Source organism: Pseudopodoces humilis, chromosome 25, assembly GCF_049639895.1.
Source record: "Pseudopodoces humilis isolate 2021_Gansu_Grassland_sample_001 chromosome 25, ASM4963989v1, whole genome shotgun sequence".
Lineage (NCBI taxonomy): Eukaryota > Metazoa > Chordata > Aves > Passeriformes > Paridae > Pseudopodoces > Pseudopodoces humilis.
Window position 1 is genome coordinate 5349611 of NC_142224.1, and position 16307 is coordinate 5365917.

The 16307-nt window shown below is 47.9% G+C and overlaps 1 protein-coding gene across 3 annotated transcripts; it reads left to right on the forward strand.

The window, feature by feature from the left end:
• The first annotated feature begins 200 nt into the window (after window positions 1–200).
• BCO2 (beta-carotene oxygenase 2) lies at window positions 201–15395 on the forward strand. Of its 3 annotated transcripts, none has more exons than XM_088066851.1 (13): window positions 201–1640; window positions 2424–2516; window positions 5771–5975; window positions 6879–7090; window positions 8013–8095; window positions 9314–9416; window positions 10475–10603; window positions 10724–10884; window positions 11422–11589; window positions 13471–13608; window positions 13764–13946; window positions 14312–14422; window positions 14709–15395. In XM_088066851.1, the coding sequence occupies exons 1-13, from the start codon at window positions 1439–1441 to the stop codon at window positions 14820–14822; spliced, it is 1902 nt and encodes a 633-aa protein (XP_087922977.1). In that variant the 5' UTR covers window positions 201–1438; the 3' UTR covers window positions 14823–15395. The 3 variants fall into 3 exon arrangements, with proteins under 3 accessions (XP_087922977.1, XP_014115275.2, XP_005531124.3); XM_014259800.2 differs by having other exon boundaries at window positions 206–1640; window positions 8013–8128; XM_005531067.3 differs by lacking the exon at window positions 2424–2516 and having other exon boundaries at window positions 753–1640; window positions 8013–8128.
• The last annotated feature ends 912 nt before the right edge of the window (window positions 15396–16307 follow it).

The window sequence follows — 16307 nt, forward strand, 5'->3', positions numbered from 1 at the left end:
TTTACTTAAAATGAAACTGCCTTTTAGGATAAATGTGGGTCAGAATAGAACAAGACCAAATCTAGTAAGGATTAGAGGTGTTTAAGGCTCAGGACATTCTGTCCAGAACTAATCAAAATTCAGTTTTGCTAACGGCAGAAGGTTTGACCTTTGAATTGTCTTTGAAGGTGGCACTGGAAAAGAACAGAATGGGCATTTTGCATCATGAGGGGAACAGCCAGAAAAAAAAGGAGGGTAAAGATTTAGGCTCAGTCAGCCTAAATAGCCTGAAAAAACCTAAGAAATGTCTTAACTATGACATGGATAATAATTTAAAAAAAAAAAAAATTCCTTAATGAGAATATTTGGCTTAATATGGAAAAATTACCAGTGGGTATGGCTTGGGACAAGGTCATTGACACCATTGTGTATGATGGTATAGAAAATAAGAGCAATCAGTAAGTAGGGACAAACAAATGATTTAAAAAGTCAATGAATATTATTTTTCTTCTTCATACATCAGCCTATGTGGTATTTTATAGTGATCTACTTCCAGCTTTGTTTATTACACATTATCCCAAATTATTTAGAAAAAGGACTTCAGAGGATATAACCTATTTTTTTTTTAAAGAGTAGCAAACTAGAAGTCATAAATGCATCAATAACATACATGAAAAATTCACTGTAATCTCAAGAAGATGAACGGCTGAGTGGAAATCAAGATTTCCAGAGACCGGAAATATTAAAGAGCTGTGAAAAGATGGGAAAAGGCTGAAGCAGTTGGGTTAGTTGAGAGAAAGCACAGCTCAAGGGAGGGCATACATAATAAGAGAGGAGTTCTAGAAATGCTGGAAGGAAGAAATCAGCTTAATTGGCAGCAGTTTTTGGATGAGAATTAATCCGTGTGCGGAGCGGGCTCCCTGCAGTGCTGTGCCCGCTGCCCTGCTCCCTCTCCAGGCACAGCGCAGCTTTTAAGAGCTGTTTAGTGACCCGAAATCGATGTTTTCAGCACCATTCCAGAGCGCTGAGAGCTCGCTGCTGGCATTCCGAAGGGAAGGGTGTGTCCTCTGTCCAGCTCTGCTGGGAGCAGCACGGCCCATCCTGCTGGATTCTGAGGGGGGAATCTGCCGAGACAACCAATATTGCCGAAACCCCGCGATCCATTAAGGTGCAAAACTCCTCCTCAGGTTTTGAATCAAAACTATTCTTCACCCCAAGTATTTTCTGGGAGGTGAACACGGAGGTGACGGGGATTTCTGGCTGCTGTGATCACAGATCCACATCCTGTTCTCGCTCATCTTGCCGTGGCTGGAGCGCATTTCGCAGGCTGGGGCAGCTCACCTGGGCCAGGTGAGCGCTGGGGACCGGCCGGAGCCGCCCCGGGCCGCGGAGCGCAGAGCGGGCAGAGCGGGCAGGACGGGCCGGGCGCTGCTGCGGGCACGGCTCTTATTGTGAAAGGATGATGAGAGGCAGCGCTCACCTCTGCCGACCATCGCTGCCTCCTCTGCTCGCTGCCCTGGCACCGCTACCTCCGCCCGGCCGCTCCGAGCCGATGCCTTCTGCCCGCCGCAATATGTTCGCCAAAATCCTTTTGTCCGCCGCCAGCCTCCTGCTCGCTCACCTGCTGCATTTCCTCTGCTCTTTGATGCAGTTCATTCCAGGTAAAACGCGTTAAAAACGATCCCTTTCATCCCGTCCCCTCGGAAAGGGGCTGCCGCTGACACGGGTCGGGAGAACAATTCCTATTGTCGGGAATTCGCAACGGAGCGATCTGAAGTCTTTGTTAGATGGCAGAAAGCGTTGTTTGTTGAATGGATAAACGGGAGAGGCAAGGATTACAGCAGATACAGATGGTCTAGAGCTGGAAAAGCAGCACTCAGCTGATTCTCTCTGCGAGGGAGCCAGCTGGAAGTGGGCAGGGAGAGGATTCTTTGGAGCCACATCGGTGCCGAGGCTTTTACCGAACATGCAAGTGGTGAACTGCCCCAAAGGATTTTGCATCACAGCCTGACTCTGCGCTTTGTGCCATCATTGCACAGCTTCAGCTGCTTTTTGTTAGGGTTTTTTCGTTTCTTTGTTTTGTTTTATTTGTTTGCCTGTTTTCAGAAATTAGGAACCAATAAAAATCATGGCAAACCTCACGGGAATTTCAGCTTTTTGATGGTAGTGGTGTTTTTGTGCCCTTTAAATTCAGAGCATTGCTTCCGAGGTATCCAAAGAGCTGAAAAAAATCTCAAATCTGCCTTGTTGTGCCACCAGAAAACCCCGAAGTGTAGACTCTGTTTCTGGTGGGGAATCAACAGCTATTTCCTATTCTGGAGTTCGCTGTCACTTTTCTCCTTTCCTCCCTTTGAGCTTTCCCCTGCTCTTTCTCTCCATTTATTTTTTTCCCTTGTGTTTTCTGTCCTTTCTTTCCTGTTTTCCTGTGCTCCTCTGGCTGTTAGCAAGGAATTGGGTGCCTGAGCCCCTGGCCATGGGGAACCAAGCAACTGCATGGAACAAGGAGCCCAGCACGGGCACTTCCCGGCACTCCCAAGGCAAGTTCTGCCCTTTCTTTTCGGAAATCCCTCTGGGATCTCAGGGCTCCAAGCCTGGGGAAGGCTGGAGTCCAGAGGGCACAAATCCACGGCTCTGGTTTGGGCTGGGGGTCGGGGGAATCTGCTTTGCTTCTGTGTTGTGCCAATCTGTGTTTTATAAGGAACAAAACGCAGCCTGTGCCAGAGCATTATTCCCAGTTTGAATGATCCTCAGGGAAGACAGAATTCTTGCCCCACTCTCCCTCCTTAAAGAATATCATGCACATTGTATTTGCTAAATTTTGCCTTTAATTCTGGATGCCCTTCTGAGTCAAAAAATTAGACTGAGCATGGAGAGGTGGTTCCTGAGCCTTGGGTTTGAACCTGTAGGTTAAAATCAAAATGGCTTTGCCCTGTCCCATGTGATCCCAGTGTTAGAAAATGACTCCCATGGTTCTGCCACCCACCATTAAGGATTTCACGTCCCACCCACTGGTGTTGAAGTGCAGTTTAATGTCTGATTCACGGAGACTGCACCCACAGCAGCCTTCTCTTTGAGACCCTGGTCCTTCATCCCACCATTTCTGGATATAAACAATCAACAAATAATCAATGCTGGGCTGTCAGTTTGTGCTGGGCAGTGAAATCATGGCAGGGAAACAGGAGCTGAACAAAGGGATAACTCTACAGTGACTGCCTGCTGCGTTAGAAAAGATCGGAGGAAAGTTACAGCTCCGTGTTTGGCACTGCCTCTGCTCAGATATGACACAGACCTTAAGGCTGTGTTTGAAAGTCTGAGGTAGGATGGAAACCACGGTGGAGAAATGAGGCTTTTGAGAGGGCAGGTTGTGATCTTGTGCCGATTTCCAGATGTTCAAGCACACACAGAGAGCCCCAGTGGGACTGTATGGCTTTAAGTGTGGATTCGAGTTCTCCCATCTCAGAGCATGGCCAGAACAGAAGGAGTAATGTTATTTACATATTGTTTAACATTAAAAACCAGTCTGTCTTCTGCCTTTATCAGAAAGTGATTGGTCCCTTCTTGGGGAGCTGGATGTTACAACATTTTAATTTATGACTGAGCTTTCCCCTGAAGGTGAAACGCCTTTTTTGGAATTACTCAGGAACAGTGTTGAGATGGAGTTTTCTGCATTCCAAGTTCTCCGTGCATTCAAAGTGCAGTTAACAGTTATTACTCAGATCTGTTTTTGTTTAATAGGGAAGATATGTAGGATTCTTTTTTTTTTTTTCTTCTTGCATGCCTTCCCTCCCCCTAGCTATTGAGAATTGTGTGCAATGACTTGTCTTGTTTCTGGAAGCTTCTGTTCTGGCTCACCTTAGTGTTGGGATTTGTTCCCATTTTGTGCTCATTTCTGCCTGCCAGGATCTTCAGCTCATTTGTGTGATGAAAAAAATAATCCATTCCATTGCTGTGCTTCTTTCTCCCTCTCTGGCCTGGGTTTGGGGCATTCCCTTAAATATTATGGTTGTTTATAGTCCATTCTATTGAAACTCCACTTCGTAGGGGACGCCTTGGAATGAATTCTAAGGAGATGAATTCTAACTAGATCAGATTTCACGGATTACTGAGATGATCACGTGAATGGTTATCACAGGACAAGGAAAATAAAAAGAACTTGGCTTACTTAGCTTAGGAAGTGATATCATTCCTCACCCTAAATACAACACGAGGATGAGAAAACTACCAAAACCACACACCAGAGCTGCCAGAAAAACAAGAATAATGCCCTTTGGTAAATTAAAGCATTTTCCTGATCATCTGGACAAGGAACAGTTACCCAAAGAGGGAACAAATGCCTGTAGACATAATAAATTTCAAGACAGGGTTCTCATATATAAGAAATTCGGGGACAGCAGTTGGGAGGGGTGGATTCAGGAGGTCTTTCCCAGCCCTGGTCAGGCTGTTTTGTGGAATCTTTCCAAAATTTCCATTTACAGTGCTCTCCAGGAAGTTTCAATGTAGTGCCCATCCTGAGTGATGCCAGCTTTGTTTCTGCAAAATATCTCCTTGTGTTCCTCTCATTCTTTAATGCATATTTTGCACCTTTGCAAACCAAATCTGCATTTCTGCAAACCCTTCAGAGATCTAAAGGAGGATTTGAGGATTGGCAGATTGGAGAGTTACACTGGAATCTTGCATTTTACCTTCCTGCAATCCTAACGTCCAACCTGTGGGTGTTTTTGTGTGGAGAAACAAGCTCAGAAGGGTTCTGCCTGACAGCTCAGCTCTTTTCCAGATATTCTGGCTGAAGCAGCAGATTTCCTCTGGAGATGTTGAGCAAAGGGTTTCAGAGGAGGGAAATCGGGCAGCAGCTACACTTGGGCACTTGGATTAAAGGATGTAGGCCAGAAGCAGCGGTGCTGAGGGACAAAAAATCAGCGTGAATTCAGTAACAGCCTGGACTCCACTCAGTGTGTGGTGCCTGCACCAGCCCTGGGTGATGGAATTCTGGCTGCCACGTGCCCTTTTTGAGCAGAATTTCACTCCCAGCTCAGTGCTCAGCAGCTCCAGGCTGCTTCCACACTCCGTGGGCTCGGGAGAGCAGCAGAGCGGCTGCACTGAGGGCAGCATGGGCAAGTGCCAGCCCGGGCAGGGAGGCACCCCCGGGTAAATCCACCTCTGCAGCTAAATGGATTGCTAAAACAATCCTTGTGTTGATGAGGCTTTGCAAACCAGGCTATGGGAGCCAAACACTGGCATCACCGGGGAGCTCACAGCATTCCAATCACTGCGCGCTCTCCTGGAGCTTTTGTTCTCCACCCAGGACTTGGAATGGGGTTATTGCAGCCAAACCGGAGACTCCATCAGAAATCATCCTTCTCTGCTTATTTCCCTGCCAAATAAAACCTGTAGATGCACTTTGGCTCAGTTTCATTTGTGTCCTTCCATTTTTTTTAGGATCAGTTTGTTGTTTTTTTTCTTTTCTCATTTATGAAATTAAATCTAAATATAAATGTCTTTGATTAAAAGAAAGGTTACCATCTTTTCTATCATCCTGTATTCTGTTACCTCCTTTGGGCTGCAGAACTGGTGTCTCTTGTGGATTAACTAGAGCAGAGTAAAATCCACAGGATTTTCAGCTCCCTGTGTGTGTACTTTGTGGCCTTACCTTGAGTATCCACCACAACTTGGCTGCTTGCAGATGCTGAATGCTCTTCTCCCTGGCAGCCAATCTCAAGATCTAGCATTTGTCACTTTATTCCAGTGAAAAATCTCAATTCCCTGCTTTTTGGTCTCCGTGCTCTCTTTGCAGGTTTTAAGAATTACCTGCCCAGCCCATCCAAGGAGCAAATCCTCTGCCACAGACCCAGGGGGCTGCAATGCATCTCCCCCTTAGTGCAGAACATGGAGGAGACCCCTGAGCCCATCCCAGCCAAGATCAAAGGACACATTCCCAAATGGATTAATGGAAATCTGCTGAGGAATGGCCCTGGCAAGTTCGAGTTTGGCAATGACAAGTAAGTCTTCATTAAATTAATTTTTTAAGTGGTTCTGGCCTGATCTCTGCTTAAACCTGAAGGGGAAACCCCCCTCATCGCTATTTAGCGCATCTTTTAGTTTCTTTTTACATAAGGGAAGGAAGAAATATTGATGTCACTCTTTTGAGAGCAGTTTCCCCCTCCTTTGGGAGCTCCCATTTCCTGCAAGAGGAGCTGAAGGGTGAAGTCACCCAGGCTGAGTCAGGGGGGCTCTCACCCCCTCACCGTGGTGGGATGGGGAGTAAAACATCCCCAGCTTTGGTCCTCTATCCTGAGCAAAAACCCATCCCCGAGCACTCTGACGTCCAGGGCAGGAATTTGGAGAGTTGGTTGCACCAAATGGTGTGAGCTGCTTTAGAAGCAAATCCACCTAGTTTTAAAAATAATCTATTAAAATATTCCCAGAAGTCACTTAGTCCCTGTGGCTTGGAATGTGCCATTCTAGTAACTGAAAATTCAGCTGATGGCAGCAACTGGCCAAAGCTGATCCCCCATTCCCAGAGTTAGAGCATCAGGTGTCCTGGGAGTCTGACAAATTCCTGGGTTTGGAGACAGTAACATCCTGCAAGAAGCTGACAGCTCGAGGCCTCTGGGTGTGCAGTAATAATTGATATTGTTGTACAGAACAACATAAACTCTATTTCCTGTGCAGGAGTGGCTGTGTAGATTATTTCCCAAAACACCTTCAAGACATCACATCCCACAGCTGCAAATACTCTTGTTTTGTTTTGGTTTTTGTTTGATTCAGGTGTTTTTCCAAACAAATCCTGGTTAACAGTTCAGGGGATCTGGGAATCAGCTTTTACAAACATCAATAAACCTAACAGAGCATCGTATAATGCCCAACTCTTCTTAATCTCCTTTTTTCCTCTCTCCTGGAAGGTTTAACCACTGGTTTGATGGCATGGCCCTGCTGCACCAGTTCCAGCTGGCCCATGGCAGGGTGACCTACAGGAGCAGGTTCCTGCAGAGCAGCTCCTACCTGAGGAACAGCCGGCACAATCGCATCGTGGCCTCCGAGTTCGGCACCTTGGCCATGCCAGACCCGTGCAAGAGCATCTTCGGCCGCTTCCTGTCCCGCTTTGAGCCGCCACGTAAGAGTGGTTTCAGTAAAAAAATGCAAAGTGTTGTGAGATTTTTCTTGGAGGAACTTGTGGTTAGGTGGAAAGGGAGATGTGAGGAAGTCTGACAGACTTTCTGTGAGCCTGTGTTTTTCTTAGAATATGACCCAAACGCCAAAATTATGCAAATTGGTGTCAGCCTCAGTGGGGGCAGGCAGAGTTTTATGTTTTAATGCCACCTCAGCTTGCTCAATCCTGGATCTTTTTTGCAAATTTCCCAAAGAAAGTTCTCCCCTAGAGAAAAACCTGTGCAGGGCTGATAATGAGCATTACACCCTGATGTTCTACCTGAGACACAGCTTTGTCCTTGAAACGCCTTGCCTTGATAAGCTTGTAGGGTAAGTGGGCTAATCCCTCCCTTCCTGGACTAAGGGGCAGGAGATTATTGAGTAGGGTGAGGGATGGTGCTGCACAGGAATGGAAGTTCCAGTACCTTTAGGATTCTGTGTACATCAGGGAAGAAAGAGGCTTAAATGCAAACAAAGTGTTCCCCAGGAAAAGCAGCGCAGGCCCCAAGTTCACAGCTCGAGAGTGACCATCCTCTGCTTCTCCTCTCCCCTCCTGCCATGGCATCTGTCCTTTCCCGAGGTGCTCACACCTTCACTCATGGTGACATCCCCCAAATCCCCACCCCAGCTCCCTCTACACATTCCAGACCTATCCACATGCCCCATCTGCCTTTGCCCAGCTCCAGCACTGATTTCCATCCCTGTCCTTGTCCCTGTAACCCAGCTTCACCCGCAGTTTCCCTTTGTAGATTAGCGAGATATTTCCAATCAATCACGCAGGGATTAATGTCACTGCAAATGGGTTTATTTGTTTAAACACGTCTAACTTGCCATAATGTGACATGAGCTGCACAGAGCTGTGCACAACTCCGGGATTTCTGTTTCAGAGCCCAGCGACAACGCCAATGTGAACTATGTGCTGTACAAAGGAGATTATTACGTCAGCAGTGAGAATATCTTCATGCACAAGGTGGATCCAGAGACTCTGGAAACGAAGGAAAAGGTGTGGGCAGGTGGGCTAAGGGAGCTGGGCTACAGATGGTGCAGAGCCACACCTTGCTGGATCAAGGGAGTTCCAATCCCAAAGGAATTTGTCTGGACCAGCAGCATCTCTCCTTTGAGTCCCTAACAGCCTGTGCAGCAGCAAGGCAGCTCTCGGGGATGGAGGTGCAGTCACTGCCCAGCTGGGAACAGCTGTCATTTCTCCTCTGCTCTCCCTGCTTGCCTGGGCTTGTCTGCACCTCTCAGCAGAGCAGGAGACAACTTTTTCCTGTGTACAAGAAAAAGTGAACATTGCTTATCTCACATCTGCCTTTTCCCCGGTGCTTTGCTTTCATATCAATTCCCTTTATCTGCTTTTTACACCTCAAGCTTTGCACACTCCAGAGCTGCCCTTGATCAAAGCCTCTGTTGCCAAGGGGTGGTTCAGCTGCCACTTGATTTTCTGCCCCCTGCTAGGAAATGACCAAAACATCAGAGAAGTTTTCCCCTGTGTCCTGTGCATCCTCTCCCAGGAGCGTGGCTGGATGTGACAGGACATCAGCTACGTCTGCCTGCACCCTTAGAGGGGGTTTGGGCTGGATAAAGGGATTCTGCCCTTCCAAAATCAGTATTTACTGCTGGGTCTGTTTGACAGCCAAAAACGCCAGCTCAGAGCATCCCTCAGGCCTTGAGGGAGCCCTCCCTGCAGGATCAGCACTGAGAACTGAATAATTGGATGCAAAACCACTTGAGGTATTCTGAGTGATTTGCCAGCTGATCAGTCCAGAATTCAGTCATTTAAAAGAAACATGGGGATTTTTAGGTTCAGCTCTGTTAAATCATCTTGTCATCAAATGAAATTAAATCCCCTCATGCTATTTTTATTTAGGTGCAGACTGGTATTTTTTTGGCTGAGTGAAGAAATGGTAGGGGTGGTTTCACATTTAAACTCTCCAGTTGGAGATGCCTTAACAGGACCTGGTTTTCTGAGCTTCCAGTGACAAAACTCTTGGTGATTTTTTTGGGGTTACTGATAGAGAAATATCCTTATTTTCAAAGATTTCAGGAAGACTGCAGGCAGAATGAAGGTTGGAGTTCAGACCCCACATTATTAATAACCAATAAAATATGCTCTTCTTCCTCAGACTTCCACAAAACCGACCCTTTGGAAAGTTCTGCACTGACTGAAAATCTTTGCCATTTGCAGGTGGACTGGAGCAAGTTTATTGCAGTGAATGGGGCCACAGCTCATCCCCACTACGAGTCTGATGGGACAACCTACAACATGGGCAATTCCTACGGGAAGCACGGTAAGGTGGGCGTGCCCAGGCTGGATTCTTGGCCAGAATTCCTCCTGGTGCAGCTTCAAGGAGCAGCTGTTGAAGAAACTCCCAAAAAGACCTGGGAATTGCTGTTTCAGGGTCAAAATGTCGATGTCAGTCTGTCCCATAAAACTGGCTCCTCTCAGGATTTAGTTTCAGATGCTTCTGACTTTGGCCTGAATATCCAGAAAATTCTCCTCTTCCTCTCCCAAGCTTTGCTGGAAAACAGGAGAATGATTTTTAAAGTCCCATCCACTTTTGAAGCCTCACCTGAAGAGATTTAACCTGAAGAAATTAGTCACATGATTTTCACTTCCAATAATTGGCTTTTGATGAGCACCATAAGGGTTTTTGCAGGAGAGAAGATAGAATTTATTCTGGTCACCTGGCTATCTTACAGCCAAGCTGAATTTTGTGGGATATTTTTCTTCTTCTCAGAGCTCTGAGCATCTTGATAGGATCCTGTTCCTTCCACATGGTTGCTCAGAGCTGTCTCCGTCAGCTGTGTGAAATCCTTCTTTTCCAGAAGATCTGAGAACAGCCACTGCCCTTTACTGCAGTCCCTCAGGCCAGCTCCACATTTTCCCAGTTTTGACCATTTTTTATTCTTGCTGCTTTCATTTCCTTTTGGCTTCAGCAGAGTCTGGCTCTGTACCACATGCCTTTCACAGCTGGACACACCAAACTCTAGATTATTATTCTTATTCCAAAGCTCCATCCTTTCCTGCTCAAATGCTGAGGCTCATTAAATGAGCATCACCAAGGCTCAAAGTTTTCATTTCCTGTGAGCTTGGTTTTCATCCTGCCCCTTTTATTGTAGGAGAGCCCTGCAGGCAGAGCTGGCTTTCTCCCAGGCTGAGAAGATCCTTGGACTTCCTTTCAAGCTTCCTGGTTTTTTGTTTTTCTTTCGGTAGATAAATCCTCTGTAGAATGTTTTACTGCCTGTTGGGTTTCTGCTCAGTTTAGGAGAGGTGGTTCCAGATGTTCCTGGGGGACAGGAAGGAGCAGAACCTGAGTTTGGTTTGAATACCTTTTCCCCTTTCCAGGATCCAGCTACAACATCATCAGGATCCCCCCACAGGAGTCAGGCCACGGGGACACGTTGGAGGGAGCCAAGGTGCTGTGCTCCATCCCTCCCATGGACAGGGCAAAGCCATCCTACTACCACAGCTTTGGTAAGATCCCGCCCCAAACTCAGGGAATTTGGGGATGCTCAAAGGGCTGTCCGGTTCTCTCTGGCCTTGAGGTGTTTTCTCTCCTCATATTTGGGTGATATTCCTTCCTTCTCTCCTCAGGGATGACGGAGAACTACATCATTTTCATCGAGCAGCCCCTCAGGCTGAACCTCTTGAAGATCATCACCTCCAAGCTCCGTGGGAAAGCCATTTTTGATGGGATAAGCTGGGAGCCTCAGCACAACACCTACTTCCACGTGGTGAACAAGCACACTGGGGAGGTGAGGGCGTCTTTGGCCCCTGCAGGAACTAATCTGGAACTTTAGATCCCAAAAGTGCTACTTAGCAGCCATGGGGAGTTTAAGATCAATCCAGAAGTTACTGCAATAAAGACTGCAAAGCAGGAGTGTAGATCTGTTAAAAATGGGATTTGTTTGTGCATTTTCCTCTCCATTCATTCATTTCTTCGCCAGCCCTAAAAGGACAGGCAGAAAGAAGCAGTTTGGAGTTCACAAGACTTCAGCACAGGGACTGAGATGCAGGTCCCAGGTACCACAGGGCATAAAAAGGTCAGAACCTGGGAAAGACGCACAGCAAGGGGCTGCTTGATATTTTGGGTTTTCTTCTTCCCACTTTGCTCCTTACTGGCTTAAAGCAGCTCTTTTGTGGGAACACAGGGCCAGAAGGCAAAGCCCAAGGGATGAGAGGGGTTGAAATGGAGATGAGAGGGGTTGAAATGGAGGGGGAGAGAGGAGGAAGCTCTGTGAGGTGAGGCTGGAGCTCTGCAGTGAGCTGCAGCTGTCCCGTGCTCCCTGCAGGTGCTGCCAGGGCAGTGGTGCTCCAAGCCCTTCGTGACCTTCCACCAAATCAACGCCTTTGAGGAGCGGGGCTGCGTGGTGCTGGACCTGTGCTGCCAGGACGAGGGCACCAGCCTGGCTCTGTACACGCTGCAGAACCTGAGGAGGAGCGGGGAAGGGCTGGACCAGGTGAGATCCCTGCCTTTGCTCCCCCTCTCCCAGCATCTGCTGCAGGAGTTGCTTTTCTGCAGCAAAGCTCAGGTTGGTATTCATTGGTTCTCAATGGAGAACATCAACAAGTCCATAAAAACTGAAATGTTCATCTCTTGATTCTTTCTCTCCTTTCAAATCCCTCTCCATGGAGCATGCCCTTGAAACTCTTCAAGCTCTGTGTGTGACACAGAGCTCTGTAGCCTGGCAGAATTTATTTCTGGTTTAAAACCTTGGTTTCAATGACATTCATTTTCCTTATCCTTGTGTAATACAATTTTCCCCCAAGAAATTATGCAAAATAAGTTGTAGCATGATTTCTAAATGGAAAAAGAAAAAAAGAACCCTGTTCTTTAAGGCATTACTTCAGAAAAAGAGCAGTTTTTATGAAAATCTCAGAAACACAAATACCACGGAAACCCCTACACTGTTCCCCACGGTCACCTCACAGCAACACATTCAAATAAATCATTTATTGTGTCCAGCTCTGTGAAAAGCCCCTTTTCAGGCCGTGTGAGGGGCGTTATTTTGCATAGGTCACACATGGGAAAAGTGGGGGTGCTTTCAGTTTCTGGCCCTGCAGATGTGTTTGTTGGAAGCCCAGCGTGCTGGGGAGGCTGCTGCATGTCCAGACAGGGCTCAACTTCCCCTGTCTGCGTCCTGAGCTGTCTGCAAGCGGCTCAGCTCCGACCTGAAAGGAGCACAGATGTCTCCCATCGGGTTCTGCTTTCTTTTGGCAATTTCTGGGGGCTTTTATCAAGCATTTTTTGAACATACTCAAACACCACAGAGTGTTAATCCCAGCTTTTTTATTTTGTCCTTTCTCTGAGCACAACCCAGGTGGAATTTGGTGTGGCTGAGGGTGCCCTGGTGTCAACACCGAGCCTGTGTTTCCAACACCCTTTTCAAGTGACAAGTGGCATCACCAGCACACTTCACCCCTCACACACAGAGGAGTCATTTCAAAACAGAAAACTCAAACTTCACAAGGCAACAAAAGCCTCAGGAGTGTCTGGGCATGGCTTGTCTCCTTTCCCCAAATTTGCTTGCTCACTAATCCTGGCAGAGTATTTTGTCTGGCAGAGTTCCTCAGCTAGGCTATGAACCAGAAAAGTTTTGAAAACCTGGTTTCAGGATTAACACATGTGATTCAAATGAAGTTTCACAACTGAACTGGTGAGTTGCAGGTTGAAGTAACTGAAAGACACCAAAATAGGGTTTTTATCTGTTTTATTTATATGGGAATATGATGGGTTATAAAGTTGGCTTGAGCAGAGCTTTAGTGGCAGTGGTGGAATTCTCCCTCTCAAGGTGCTGAGTTTGCCACGCTGGGGGCTGCACTTTGCTCCCCAGGTAAATCCCTGGACTTCCCTGGACTTCCAGCCATGAATCCACGTGGACCTGAGCATGGAAGAGGGAATCCTGCAGGGTAACTCCAGGCACTGAAGGCACAGTGCTCTCCTGCTCCACAGAGTGATGTGAAGCAACACAAACCTGTTCTAACTAAATAAAACATAGTGTGATGTCTGTCCCACTGCTGGATTAGGAGATAATGGGCTGATTTTCATACCCAACAGCATTAGTTATTGTGAGGGCAGTGCTGACCCTTTTAATTCTTGTGGTTTGTTTTTTTGCTGTAAATTACTGGAACATGCAGGGAACTTTTTCTTTCCATTATGTGCTTTACCTTATTATTATTAAAGTATTATGTGCTTTACCTTACCAGAGCTTGGTCAAACACATAAGGAAAAGAAAAAGAATTCAGGGGTGTCTAAAACTTCAGAATTGTTCCCCAGAAGTGCATTTAGGCTGAAGTGTGTGTCCTCTGCCCATCACCATCACGTTCTGTCTCTGTGACAGGTTTATGCCTCCGTTCCCAGAGCTTTCCCTCGCCGCTTTGTTCTCCCTCTGGACGTGGATTCAGACACACCTGTGGGGAAAAACCTCAACCCACTGCCTTCCACCCAGGCAAAGGCTGTGAAAGGTGCAGATGGCAAGGTGTGTATCAAACCACAAATGCATTTATGCAGCAGCTCCTGCCCTGTGCCTCAGAGCTTTAACCACTTTTGCTGGTGCAGCGGCTGGTGGGATCAGCTCTCCTGCCCTGTCCGAGCTGAACCAAGCCTGCTATCATTTCTGCACGTTTCTCCCAGGTCTGGTGCACACACGAAAATCTGCACCCTGAGGGCTTTGAGAAAGTTGGGGGCCTGGAGTTTCCCCAGATCAATTACACTCGCTGCAACGGCAGGAGGTACCGCTACTTCTACGGGTGTGGATTCGGCCACTTGGTTGGAGATTCCTTGATCAAGGTTGACGTGGAGACCAAGAATTTCAAGGTGAGGTGAAGTCAGCTCATCGAGCCCTTCCACTGAACTGGGTTTGCAGGTGTGTCATTTACTGGGGGCTTTAGGGCTTTGCCCAGGTGGGTCTGGGATGAGATTCCAAATTTCATCCCTCACCTGGCACTTTATGGGCATGGCACAGTCACCAAACAGGAGAGGATGGAATCACACTCCTGGAATGAAAAATAACAATAAATAATTAAAATGTTGAACTTTGAAGTTTCTTGGAGCACAGAGTATTTCCAGGTGCCTTTGTGGGGAGCACTTGTAACTCTGCTCACTGTAGTAGACAAGTATTAATGAAATGAAACTCATCCATATGTCCCTGAAACTCATCCATATGTTCCTGTCCTTGCTAGATTTGGCAGGAGGAGGGATCCTACCCATCAGAGCCTGTGTTTGTGCCAGTGCCTAATGCCACGGCAGAGGACAGCGGGGTCATCTTGTCTGTGGTGGTCTCCCCCACTGAGGTAACTTGCTGGCAGCAGTTTGTCCAAGTCACACAGCATTAATTCACTTTCTAAACCTCAAAAGTGAGTTTGAGGCTTGCTGGGAGGTTGTTCCTTGCCCCCCAGAGTGCCTGGCTGTGTCATGGCCAAGCACAGGCAGTGCAAGCTGGAGCTTTCCTCAGAATGTCAGTGTTTCCTGATGGATCCTGTGGCTCTCAGTGCTCCTGGCCTGCAGGTTTGGTGCTTTGTGTACAAACACAGTGGAAAAGAGTTCAGCCTGGACACTCACTCTGCCTTTCTCCTGCAGAACCAAAGTGCTTTCCTGCTCGTGCTGGATGCAGAGACCTTCCAGGAACTGGGGCGAGCAGAAGTCGAGGTGCCAATGCCTTACGGGTTCCACGGCATCTTCACTGCCCACTGAGGAGCTCCTGGGCACCTCCTGGGACTCGGGGCCCAGCCAGGCTCAGAAAACACCTCTGCTGCTTTCATCTCCCACCTTCCCATCAGATCTGGGATGAAGGAACTGCTTTTTCTCCACCATAACTTGTATTCCTAACAAAATACAGCCAAGGAAGGCAGAAGCCCCTTTGCTCCCACAGCCCACTGCTTTATCTCCATTTTTTTTTACTATCTTGCTAGACCAGCCATAGCAGCAGCTCACAAAGGATGCCAGGTTGAGGCTTGCAAGGGAGAAAATGGGAGCTGAAGTGATCAACCCCTTCCTTTGGCAGCAGTGTGCTCTGAGGGGAAGAGAGCATTGACGCTCAGGGCTGTGACTTTGGCTGAAACACGTAAAGCAGAAGAGAGGAATAAAACCCAACAGGTGACAGATGGGCCCAGTGGAGGGGAGGAAATCCCCCCTGCATCAAGGTTGCCTTCGCTGGACTCCAGAGGGTAGATGCAGACACTCACAGAAGCTGTGCTTGTGCTTTTCTCTGTCCCATAGCAGTGCCCTCAAATAAAACCTTGGGAAGTTTTTTCCTTTCTTTCCCTGCCCTCACAAAGTCTTGTAAATGTGGGGGACACATCTCCAGAGCAGGATACAGCTCTGCTGGCTGATGCTTCCTGCCTTCCTCCCAGTTCAAGCAGTAGGAAACACCAGTAGGAGACCCAGGGAGCTGCAGTGTGGCCTTGGTGTCCCCTGGGGTTAAGCAGAGCATTACAAACCCCAGCCCCCGGTGTCACCCAGGCTCCTCCAGCTGCTGAATTCTGTGTAGGTGGGTGGAAAGTGAAGAGCTCCAGTTCTATTTTTAGATTGTGAGAAGCCTGAAGGGTTATTTGAATAATTTCACCCTTGAGGCTTTACCTCCTCCGACCTTCCTTTACCTTCCCTACAGGTGTTGGGAAAGGAAAAAGGATTTTACCTCAGGGCCGCTGCTCTGGGGGAGGCAGAGGAGGCTCAGCCAGAGCTGGTGGAAGCCACTAGATGGCAAACAGCTCCCGTTCCTGCCGTTCCAGCCCTGCCCTGCAGCCTCCTGCCTCTCTGCTGCCTCCGGGTCATTGTCACATCCCCGCAATGTCCCCCCTGTCCCCCGCGGGGATCAGCCCCAGCCAGGCCGCACCCGCAGGACGGGCACCAGAACGATGCTAAGAAATGTTTAATGGACCTCAAGCACCAATGGTTCTCTTTTAATTTAATTTAATTTTATTTATTTATTCTCGTTGAGGTGGGAAACGAACAGGGGTCAGTGGCTCAGGTGCGACCTTGCGGGAATTCCAGCCAGGCTGTGCTGTGTCCCCAAAAATGCCGTGTTTAAAGCTCCGCTTCCCCAGCACACAGCCCCTGCCTGGCTGGGCACACGGGCTGTGCTCCCCCGCCTCAGCAGCTGCTCTGGAGCCTGCTCCTCTCCCAGAGATCCGAGCCTTGGAGATTTCCCACCCTGACGACGGGACAGATTCCGCAGGA